Source organism: Musca autumnalis, unplaced genomic scaffold (assembly GCF_047663935.1).
Source record: "Musca autumnalis isolate F117 unplaced genomic scaffold, ASM4766393v1 scaffold_3, whole genome shotgun sequence".
Taxonomy (NCBI): Eukaryota; Metazoa; Arthropoda; class Insecta; order Diptera; family Muscidae; genus Musca; species Musca autumnalis.
This window is the reverse complement of record NW_027411866.1, coordinates 107,070,699-107,083,473: the sequence shown is the minus strand read 5'-3', so window position 1 is coordinate 107,083,473 and position 12,775 is coordinate 107,070,699. Positions and strand designations below refer to the sequence as shown.

The 12,775-nt window shown below is 34.4% G+C and overlaps 1 protein-coding gene and 1 long non-coding RNA gene across 2 annotated transcripts; both read right to left on the bottom strand.

Moving 5' to 3' along the window:
- Positions 1-3,593: 3,593 nt before the first annotated feature.
- Hinfp (Histone H4 transcription factor) lies at positions 3,594-7,512 on the bottom strand. The gene is made up of 3 exons (XM_073979191.1): positions 6,688-7,512; positions 6,232-6,548; positions 3,594-4,455 (listed from the first exon to the last, which is right to left on the bottom strand). The coding sequence occupies exons 1-3, from the start codon at positions 7,322-7,324 to the stop codon at positions 4,069-4,071; spliced, it is 1,341 nt and encodes a 446-aa protein (XP_073835292.1). The 5' UTR covers positions 7,325-7,512; the 3' UTR covers positions 3,594-4,068.
- A 1,749-nt stretch (positions 7,513-9,261) lies between these two features.
- LOC141399861 (uncharacterized) lies at positions 9,262-10,515 on the bottom strand. The gene is made up of 2 exons (XR_012412001.1): positions 10,432-10,515; positions 9,262-10,375 (listed from the first exon to the last, which is right to left on the bottom strand). It is a non-coding gene; the product is annotated as an uncharacterized lncRNA (long non-coding RNA).
- Between the last annotated feature and the right edge of the window lie 2,260 nt (positions 10,516-12,775).

Genomic DNA, 12,775 nt, shown 5'->3' with positions numbered 1-12,775 from the left:
TCTATACGTGTGTGCTTGATAAGTGTGTAGCAAAGCATTCAATCAGCCTTCAATCTGCAACCGAAAACTTCAAATTTTCTTAAAAAAATTAATGAACTTAATTTTTTTATTTTTTCAGAAACACAATGTTCTGTTTTTTAAAGCCTTTACCTAATTAACTGCGTGTTGCGTGTGCGTTCAAAAATACAAAAACAAAATACATGTATTTCAAATTGAAAACAAAAACAAATACATGTATTTTGTTTTTGTTTTTTTGAACGCACACGCAACACGCAGTTAATTAGGTAAAGGCTTAAAATTGCTGTTTGACAATTTTGAAAATAAACCATATTCATCGGATTGATGCCCGTAATTTCTAGCCCTAGGTAACCGGGTAGGTAGCTACCTATTAGTTATCTTTACCTACGCGTTTGGTAATTTCTACGTGCCATTTACCGAGGCGTGTACATTTTGAAAACATGTGGTAACATTGGTGATTTTCATTCATGATTTCGTAATAACATTGCCACATATACATAAGTGTTTTACAATTTTTAACACATTGGCAACGACCAACCAGGCAATATCCTTGGTGTAAGTAACACGGCCGTTTCCGACCCGGTAACGTTACTTATGGATTGAAATTATGAAATTTTGCTTACACGGGGGGTATCTATGAACTCATAGATAACTACGCGTAGAAATTACGGTCATGACTGGGTTTCATTTTCAAAATCAAAACTATTTTGATTTTCCTCAATCCATAAAATTCACAAACACAATCTCAAATTCTGAAAAAATTACACATACTACTACATATAAGCTGTGTTCCAGAACTAAAAAGTTTTTACAATTTTTACGACTTTTACACACTTTACTCGAAAAAGCGTTCCCGTACACAAAAAAGTTGTAAAATGTTCACTTCTCTTTAAACAAAAATGGCGCTGAATGACGCTCTCTTTAAAAACTTTTTACACCACAAATTTGGGCGAGTAAAAAAATAGTAACATTGTTGCCGGCGTCTGATTGGCTGATACGCCGACTTTGACATTTGTTCCAGTTTTTTTGACGTATTTTCCATTTTTCCGTTCCCGAACTATTTCAAAAAACTTGTGTGTGACAACAAATTTTTTGCGGTTCTCTCTTTTACGAGTTTTACCATTAAAAAGTACGGGAACGAAGCTATATTAGCTTTGTTCTCGTACTTTTTAATAGTAAAGCTCGTAAAAGAGAAGAAGAGAGAAAATTTGTTGTCAAACAAAAGTTTTTTCATAAAGTCTCATAAAGTTCTATTTTTACGCGCTCGAATTTGTCGAGTAAAAAGTTTTTAAAGAGAGCGTCATTCAGCGCCATTTTTGTTTAAAGAGAAGTGAACATTTGTTTAAAGAGAATGAAATTCATGTTCGATCATTGTGATATGTTTGAAATCAACAAAAAAATAAGTGTAAACACCGGGATGTATTTCAGGATTTCGTGAAATCCAGTGGATTTTAGAGTGCAAGTGGAAACTTGGCATAAAATTCTTTTGAAATTGATTTGTTTAAGAAATTCGCCTTGGAAACAACCATGAATATTTTTCTTGTATTTCAGTGCATAAAACAGGCCTGCTAGGTGCGCACCTTTGCTGTCGGTGTGTGTCAATTTTCTCACACACACAATTTAAAAAGAGAGCTTTTGTTTTTGTTTTGAATATTTTCAAAATTAAAAATCAGTCTCTATTGAACATTCAATGAGGAAGGTTCTGTTTTCGAATTTGTCTATGAATTTATATGCGTACACTGAAAAAATGAATGAAGATACTGAATACGAATTTTTATTTGCCTAAAATTTTTACGGCAAATTAGAGTGTTTGGTTTGTCAACGCACTTTGGTTTGTCACGAACTTGATTTGCAACAAATTATAACATCAACAGTCACATTTGGTCAAAATAAAATAATTATTCTACTCTATATTTTGAAATATAAAATAAAAAAAACTGTTGCGATATTTCTCACAGTATACAGAGAGACAAAGGAAAATTGAAATTTGTGTATTTCAAAACCAACACAATTACAAAATGTGTTTGTATGTGTCTGAGCAGGCCTGGCATAAAAAAACAAATGGGCTGACTTCCGTATCGTCATTTGCTTTGTGTTGTTTAAACTTCGTCAAAATATTCCAGTAGCACACTCATTAATTGTTCCTCTAAAATGCAACTAAATGCATCAGAAGTAAAAATGATATATGTTTGCATTTACCTGCGTTAAAAATGCGTGTTTTCAACGTTTTGAAACACGTTGCTTCGCAGTTAAGTACTATGGCGTTAAAAACATAATAACTCGCACATTTGCAGACATTTGTTAAGCGACGGACGATACGGAAGTCAGCCATGCTCTTTTTAACTCAAGAAATCAGCTCATTTCCATCAAATAAGAATATGCAAAAACCGAAGTCTACTATTGACATTTTTACAGTACATTTTGTATGATTTTATTAGGCAAACACATGCCACATGCCGTTTACAAATATTTGCATTAATTTTGTCTTGTAGATCTCTTAAAATATGAAATTTCACAAAAATATGAAATTTCTTAAAACTTTTTTTTCAAACTCCCAGGCTGTGGAGATTTTTTCCACAAAAATACACCAAATTCTCCCACAATTCAAGATAGATAATGCATACTTTTTCCCATGGGAACAAATTCCCAATTCGAACTTCATTCAGAATGAAAGGAGATGGGAAATGGGAAACAACTCCCACAAAAATTTTATTCAGATGGCACAGGCAATATATTAAAAATAGGGGGGAAAACTGGTTGTAATAAGGGGGAAAGCAGGGTTCGTGAATTCACTTTTGATTGTTGATTAGGGGTTCGTGAATTTGTGTTCACTCAATGTGGGAATGGGAAAAAATTCCCAACTCCCATGCAGAATAGGGCTGTATGCAATCACTACTTCACATAGAACAACTTCAAATAAATTTTGCTAGGTTTTTCAATCGGTAATTGACGTTTTTCCTTGATTGCCAAATTTCTTTGGCAAATGAAAATTTGCATTTGTCACAACTGATGTAATTCAATCTGCTTCACGGCCGTTTTTTCCGATTTCACAAGGACCAAAACCCTTTAAATATTTAAATAAAAAAATGTGTTCAACAAAACGATGACGATATCCACTTATTGCGACAAAAAGTGGTGCATATTTTTAGGCTTTGTGAATACTTTATAACGCAACCAACCCCCATATCTTAAAATTTAAGCACTGGTGTACTCCCTTTTGCGATGAGTTAGAAAAATGCGATGCGTAAGGAAATTAAATACGTCTCTAATACTTTTTCGTATCTCCATTCGAAAGTATTTTTGTTCTTATTTCCTTTCTGGCACCGCCGCAATCTGTAAAAAAAAGAATATGTCAAAATCGTGTGTTAACGCAAATATCTTGCGCTAACAAAACACCAAACGCATCGCAATACAGAGTAACACCCCTGGTTATTGTGCTTGTATATGTATCATAGTTTTCATAATGAAAATTGTCATTTTTGTCAAATGTTATTTAGCTTTTTTGAAGGTCAAAGAAAATGAACATGTCCTTCTGAAACACACACCCATCAAATTAATAAAAATTCTCAAAAAACTCAATTTACATTTCAAAACTTTATTATAGCATGAATTAACTTAAATTAAGCAATTTCTATAAGAAAATGAAAATAAAATAAAGCATCACAAAATGAGTTAAGTTTAGTCGATGTTATAAGGAAATTTTGATTTAACACTTAACATACATTGAATATTGATTTATAATTATATTTTTTGTTTTCAGAAAAATGGCATAAACTTTGTAAAATAAATATATATTAATTAATTTATATTCTAGAAAAGATTAAGAAATACATATTCTTAAATATAGTATGAAATCTTTGTTGGCATTTGGCTAAGTATAAAAATTAAAACATTTTTATATTTGTATCGTGTGTATGGAGGATATAGGTAATTTCATTTATTACTAAACAAGAAACCGGATATGATGAAAAATACTTCTTATTGCTATCAGTAATATTGTATTTTGGGAAAAATATTTAAACTAGGATCGTTTGTAAATTCAAAATTGTTTTAGTCTAAACTTGGTAATGATATTAATACCTCACCAGCAGGTCGTGCTTCACCTCTATCGCTTGATACTAAAATACGTTCGGCATCTTGTGAATTGGTTAAGGAGACAATTTCATATGAATTGCTATCTTCGGTTATTTCCGATATTTCAAATGTTGTGGGTGTTAATATTTGTTCTGTGACTTCTAGACTTTCGATACGTGTCGTTTCGAGGCGATAAAAACCATTTTCATCTATACGATATGTAAAACGTCGATGACCGGAGGGCAATTGAAAATCATGTTTTTTGATTAAATGCACCGATAGACTTTTTCCACTTTTAAATGGTTTCTCACAACAATGGCAGAGGTAAATAAATGTTGTATTTTTGTGTACTTCAAAGAAGTGCTGCAATTAGAAAAAATAAACTGCGCTTCAAAAATCGTATGGAGATATGGCAAAACTTCACACACTCCTGATTGGCTGTATTTCTTCAGACCTTCTTTCGGCTCGTCTATACGCGGGCTAGTCTGTACAATCCCTTAGTGAGGCTTCCTTTAGGTCGATTATAAATACTGCTTTCGTTTTATTTTAACTTTTTTATCTCCACTCGGCTGCAATAGAACTTTTTACCTACAGACTCCCCTACAACTTATTCCTCCACATAATAGCAGAGAGGTCCACTTTCGGTGCTCTCTCCAACTATTTTATATATAATCCATTCATCATGTTTACAGACTCCCAACAACTCGCCTGCAATGACCTTCGTGATTTCTTCTGCCAAGACACTCGTTTATAAATACTCCCTTGAACTTATGAATAAAGACTTTCTTTAACTCGCCTACAAAGATCCTTCATATACCATACAGCCTTCAGCACATCAATACAGACTCTATTATAAATACTCCCTCGAACTTTTGAATAAAGACTTTCTTTAACTCGCCTACAAAGATCCTTCATATACCATACAGCCTTCAGCACATCAATACAGACTCGTTATTTAAACCCGCATTACCACTAGGTGTACAGCCGACTACCACTTCACCTTTTTAAAGAATTCTTTCAGGTCGTCTTAAAGATTACCTTCAGTTCGTTTATAAGTACACAATTCTCCTATAAAGACTCCCTTCAGCTCGTTTATAATGACTCCCTTCACAGCTCGTCTATAAAGACTCCATTTAAATGGTCTATAAAGACTCCTTTCAGCTCGTCTATACAATGACTCCCCTTCACAGCTCTTATATAACGACTCCCATCACAGCACGTCTACAAAGACGCCATTTACAGCTCGTCTATTAATACTCCCTTCACAACTCGTCTATAAAGACTCCCTTTACAACCCCTCTATAAAGACTCCCTTCACAACTCCTCTATAAAGTTTCCCTTCATTTCGTTTATAAAGACTCCATTTAAATGATCAATAAAGACTGCTTTCAGCTCGTCTATAAATCAGTCAATTTCCTTTGTCTAGGAAGAGAATATGAAAAAAGGATACCCTTAGTCGGCTATAAAATCTTCGTCTTTTTCATTAGGGGAAAACCCCTTATAATGGCCAACAACTAATCACTTTTGGTAATTTATGAATACATTCCAACATTATAAACTTAACTTCTATAAAACCTATATAATATCTTCATCACTTGCAAATATTTCGCGAATTAAAAACTATTACTAGGGTATATTGTATTCTATACATTCCAATTCCCATCTGGTATATATAAAGTTCCCTCTCGTACTTTTAAAGTATCATTGGCTCCGAATTACACTACCAATTTGCTTCATTACTACTAATATTTTTACTTGATATCAGAAACATATCGTCACCAAAAATGCCCGAAGACGAAACCCACACGCAAATCGAAATTGTTTTTTTATGGATCAAGCTTCTACGTTCAAATACAACGATCCTATTCAAGAAATGACATTTCGGAAAATGGAATGGAATTGCAGATTTTGTTGTAATGACGGATCCCAAATTCAAGCGTTTCCGCTGTTTTGGTTTCATTTTTTACTCCCATTCGTATAGGATTGATATCCCGAATACTCGCCCTCATAAGAATTATATTCCATAAAACAGTTCTTCATTTTATAACGTTTTTTGCTTCTCCTGTAAAGTTTTGATTTTGTGGGTTGCGTCTTCGGGCATTTATGGTGACGATATACTTCAAATGTTTATCTTCTTACCTTTCGCAAAGCCTGAAATGTTTTGACAGCATAATTACAACCAGATTCTTCACAGCGATGCACCTCTTGACTGTGTACCAGCTGAACATGTTGATTTAAATCAGATTCACGAACGCATCTATATTCACATTCTACACATTTGAAGGGTTTTTCTTTTAAATGTCTATATCTTACATGTGTAGCTAAGGCACTGGCTGATGAGCAGGTCATATCGCACATGGTACATTTGAAACAATTGACGTGTTTTAACATGTGAGAACGTAATAGTTTTTCGGTAGCAAAATATTTTGAGCATTGGGCACATTGATATTTTTGAGCTGCAAAAAATAAAGCGAAAAAAAAACATAAGAATAGAAATGACAAGAGCAGGTGGTGTTGTTAGTTGTGTCCCCGCAGAAGAAAATATTACGCAAAATTTTCCTTCACACAATTTACAACACATGTACTACTACTTACTATTATTCTCTGGTTGCCTCCGTAAATGATCAAATAAGGTGGTTTTTGTACGAAATAATTCTCCACAATGATAACAGGCAACTTGTTTCTTGTTCGAATGCGTCCGTATATGTTCTATAAGGCGATATTTGTTATCCATTTGTTTTTTGCAAAAATTCCAATTACATTGAATTTTTGGTCTTTCGTCGTCTGGCGACTTTTGTATTTCATATTCGAATGAGGCATGTTGAACTATATGATCCTGAAATTCTACTATAGATATAAAGGTGCGATTACAATCCACCCATTCACAACGAAAATCATTTAGCAAATCAGGTATTTTATCACATTCTCTTGGCACAGCATTACATTTGGGTATTGAAGGATTCGCTTCGAGTTCGTTTTTTCCATGGACCAACAAACCATTGTAGTATCCATGATAGTAGATATGGCGTTGTATTTCCGTAATACATGAAGAAGAAAAAGAACATGCACCCCAAACACAGTTATAATTGCCACTTGTGTGTGGTTTTAGCGTTTCCAAATGTGTTTCAATGTGTCCATTTAATTCCCAATCGTTGGGAAACATCAATCCACAACCAATCCAACTGCATGGTATCAGAGGTACATCAATTTTTCTCTTTTTATTATTACTCATAGTTTTTTCGTCGCTTTGCAGAGAGCTAGCTAGGCGGACAAGGACTTTTTTGCAGTGCTTTTAGTTTTCCGATCAAAATGGTCCTACTACACAAATGTGACACTTTCCGCTAGTTTATGTCAACCGCGCTTCATTTTGTTTACCAAATTTAACAGAGTTGTATATTGCCATATGTTTACAAAAACAGTGTTGTAAAAATTGGGTAAAGAACGTGTAATAGGGCGTTTATACTATTGAAGATTAACCCAGTGGGATTAAAAGATCCAGTGGGTTAATCTATACTGTTTATATATACCTTTTGTGAGGATACAAATGACAGAAAACAGCTGATTTTGTGTATACAAACAAAACAGCAAAACATAAAGAAATCAACATAAATTTCATAAATTTAATGATATAAATGAAAAATTAGAAAATAAATATAGGACGGGAATCCCATCTAAAAGAATGCGTAAATGTGATTCATACCTACCATTTATTCGTCTCCAAATAGAAGATGTTGGATAATAGACTATCGTCCAAGCCATAGCCGAATAAAAAGACGAACATACCAAAGAAACATTTTGTGAGTTTCCTGAAAGAGGATATAACCCTAGTTGTGACCAAGAAATTGAAACTGTTCTAGACTCTACTATTGCCAATATTGAATGAATATCTTTGGGTCAACTATTGGAAAATTCTCGGAAAACAAAGTTTTTGTCAGCACCAGAATGTAATACCATATGGCCGCAGCTATCAGCTATTCACAAGAAATGAAATATAATATGATAAATGGAAGTACGACAGAGATTACTACCATCTTGCAGCAAAGCTTCGCACAAAAGAGCTGCATCATATTCTATTGTCCATGCATGCAAAATTCGCAAAGAACCGATGACCAGACCGAACAAAGTGTGCGGCATATGGAGCTACTATTCATTCAGTAACAGCAATAAGTAACTCACGCAAGATCAAGGGAGAAATTAACTGGAGTCGGAATAAAGAGGAAGAGTGTACAAGGATTATGGAAAGAAGACTTTTCCAAACTAGATTATAAACCAGTAGAAGCGATGTTGAAGATGCCACAGATCAACACAGAGGATTGCATTGAATAAACTCCGTTTGAACTTAATAGGCAAAAATCTTTAAAAAGAAAAAAAAAATAGTCAGCTAATGTAACCCTGCAGTAAAGGGAAGTACTCAGTTGATGGAAAACTCTCTTCCGTTAGTAGCTTATAATACGTTTGATTCATGAAATTCGCTAAATTTTAAATGTCTATTCCATTGCATATATGTCAAACCGTTGTCATAAACCCATTGGGTTTCACTTGACGAATACGCTATGAATTTGATATTTGAAATCCACTGGAGTTCGTAAATCTATCTAATTTTTTGAGGTTTTCCATAAACTTGGTATTTTCCGTTTGCTGCAGGACCCACTTTAATAAACCATTTTGGTTTACATTTTAAAGATTGCTACCTACAACGGTGTATATTCAATGCATCTGGGGTTTACCTATTGCATCTTCAATTTTATCACCATCAACAACATTAGTTTTGATATAAAATGGTGTCATATTGGTCAATAAAAACCATACTACACTGCGCAAGCTGATCAAGGGCAAAAGGACTTCTCACTCTTTGAGAAAATAGCTATGTGTGTAAGACTGGCTGACTTCCGAAACGTCAGTTGCTTTGTATTCGTGCATGAAACTAGGAGTTCCCCACTACTCCAATTTCATAAAATTACTCTAGTATGGAACTCGATCTAAAAGCCCCTAGTTTGATGCATGAATACAAAGCAACTGACGTTTCGGAAGATACGAGACAGGACATGGATTGTTGGACGTTGATGACGCCTAGATAATCTATACTAAAGCGGTATTAATAACATCAGCATCTAAATCTCATCTTTTTACATTTATCTCTTTTGCTATAAATAATAAAAAACGGAAAAATATAGTCTCATTGAAAAAATATTTATTTATTTCAAATGTTAGCTGTAGATAGAGAGAGGCATGTCACAGATTCCGATCGGAAAGGTTGAACTGAACTGGTGCGTCCATAAAGAACCAAGAGACAGGTGAGTGGAGTTTGTTGGGTAGTTAAACAAATGAAGTGTGGCCCCAGCCCACATGCAGGGCATGTTTTGGGTATCGTGTCATCAATTCATGCCTCATACGAATTGAGGCAGCTGCATCGCTAGCGTTCTTCTGCCGCGATGGATACGGGATGGTCCCGAAGTATGGCCTTCACGCTGCATCTCTATACTGCCTGCGCGACTGCATCAATATGAATGCTCTCCAAGCATGCCTGTTAGGCTCGTTGATATAGAAGTTCCATTTGCACCTTGGACCTCATGATCTAGAAGATCTTTCCTGACGTGCCTGGGAGGAACAAGCCTGTCCATTAAATCCTGACGGGGATGCTCACTTTGATAACACCCAAGCATAATGCTGATGCTTTGTAAGAGGTCAACAATTTTTCTTTCTTCAGTACCTTGTTCCTTCTTTTGATCCTATCGCAAATTGCTGTGGCGTGCGCGGAGGGCTTATACATGATATCGGACGTTACAGCAAATATGTTGGGGTAGTTAGTGGTCGAAATCAGGACACCATCGACCAATATGTTCAGTGGAACTCATTTCAGTCGTCGAAGTGGTGAACAGCGGATTTCGTTAAGCTATGTAAACTTTTAACCTATCACATATGTCATCATCAATAGGACCCGAAGCCAAGATTGTGCAAACATGTGGAATTTCGGAAAGGTAGAGGACAAATAGTTTCGGAGATATTACCCAGCCTTTGGGAGCTTCCTGTTTCACTCTACTGGTTTTGGACTTCTTGTTTCTAAATTCTACAAATGACTTGCGTACACAAATATAATTATAATATATCCTCAGCTCGGTTATATCCTCAACAGCCACGTCGTTCGGCCTGTTTTGGTTCAGTCCTCTACTGATATGTATGGATATGGCATGTAATGTTTTTGTAGAATTATGCAAAAACTGTGGGTCCTTATTATTTCTGCTGGTTGTTGACAACTTTCTTTTATGTTATGCGTAGACTTTCCCTGAAAAAAAATGGAATTGTTACTTTATGTTGTTATTCAAATCAATATTTACTTACCATTTTGCGAATTTATCCCAATTTTTATTTTTAATCCAATATTCTAAAATTTCATTTTGTTTGACAAAGGAACAAAATGTAAACAAATAACTTGGGATAACACTTGCAACTTTTCGTACTATGGGGAACGAGTTGCATTTTTTTGTACAAAAACAGCGTTGTATGAAATTAGTATCCAGATTTTGTGCAGGATCTCAAACAAATCCGGTCATGTGAAGATTTAATTTTGTGTGGTAAATCTTGATGAAGTTGACCGGATTAAGCACATAAATCCTGATAATGAGGGTTAACCCTGCAAAAAGCTATAGTATAAACAGCATATAACCCAGCAAAATGGTTTGCATACACCATGGCCCAATTATAATGCCAAGTTTACACTAGCGCTCCAAAATCCACTGGATTTCACGAAATCCTGAAATACACCCCGATGTTTACACTTATTTGTTGTTGATTTCAAACATATCACAATAATCAAGGTAGATGCATATGCGCAGCTGATCGAACATGAATTTTATAAACAAGTTGTTGTAAATTTTATTAATCATCAAAAATATACGACAATATAGAACTTTACAACTTTATTTCGAAAATTATCGTAAAATTATCTATATATTTTATTAATTGTATATAGTACTAACAAATAAAAAAATAACGAATGATTTTATCGTTGAGACATCATTATAATTAATTTTGATAAATTAAAGGTGTGTTCAGAACATGCAAAATATTACCACTTGCTGTATTTTCCCCGTTTAGTGCTAAAAATGCGTTCCCGTACTCCGAAATCTAGCAAGACTTGCACTTCTCTTTAAAAAATGGTTTCGAATACCAACCTCTTCTCCTGTATCCTGCCATACAATTTTGGCCTAGTAGAAACTAGCAGCATGTTCATTGGCATCTAAATATGATAGCTGATACGTTGATTTTTACATTTCTACTGGAGTTTTTGCAATTTCCGCAGTTTTTCCGCTCCTGTATTTTTAAGAAATTTGTATCGGGAAGCAATTCTTGACAATTCGCTCCTTTTTTAACATTACCATTAAAAAAGCACGGGAACACAATGAAAAATAGCATTGTGGCTGAGTAATTTAATATTTTTTCACATTGTTTACAAATTTTTATACAAAATTTTGTTGTTGCAGCAATGGACCATCTACCTTGTTTATTGTAATACGTGAAAAGTGTTGCAACTTTTGGTACTTTTTAGACAAAAACAGGGTTGTATATCATGTGTACTGTGATTTCGATGTTGATTTCGCTGAAATCACGAAATGAGATGATTTCATTTTTGTATGCGAAATCATGATAAATTTTGCTTGATTCCGAGCGAAATCACGAAACGCCTTCAAATCGCGAAACGACGCCGAATGTAAACCAAACATAAAGGTCCTCTCTCAAAAACAAATGATTTTGATTTGAGCTGTCAAAATTCATATTTGTCATTTGAATTCGCTGTGAGGTAAAGAAATGCCAAACTGTAGAGGAACAGGTAGATGTATATCGAAAAAAGAAAGCAAATCAACTTTATGTTGTACACGTAAAATGTCAACATTTGTTGTGTTTTGTATTAGAAATTAATTTACAATAACTTATTTTGGCATTTAAAGATCGATCAGCTGGTATATTCTATTACGCCAAACAAAAATAACTGCGTCAACAACTTTTCCTCGGAAAATGTTATGTATGCATCTACCTTAATTGACAATAAAGAAATACGCCTCAAACATATTCCGTGTCGGCGAAAACAAATTTTTCGCCTTAGTTTATGAATTTTGACATTCCAAATCTTTCTTTTTGTTTGAATTTGCTTGAGAGAGGACCTGTATAATTGGGCCATGGCATACACTGATGCAGTTTAATCGCTACGAGTGTACAGTACAAACGCCGCTGAAATAAATTTTAGCTTTGTTCCAGAACTAAAAAGTTTTTACAATTCAATTTCAATTGCATTTTTACGACTTTTACACATTTTACACGAAAACCCGTTCCCGTACACAAAAAAAGTTGTAAAATGTTCACTTCTCTTTAAACAAAAATGGCGCTCTCTTTAAAAACTTTTTACTCGACAAATTTGGCGTGTAAAAAATAGTAACATCGTTGACGGCGTTTGATTGGCTGCGACTTTGACATTTGTTCCAGTTTTTTGACGTATTTTCCATTTCTCCGTTCCCGAACTATCTCAAAAAACTTTTGTGTGAGAAAAAAATTTTTACAGTTCTCTCTTTTACGAGTTTTACTATTAAAAATTACGGGAACGAAGCTTTTTTCTATTGCGGCCCATACACTATGGGCATGCACGACAGCATTTGTAATAGTATTAGTAAATTTTGAAACATTTGTCAAT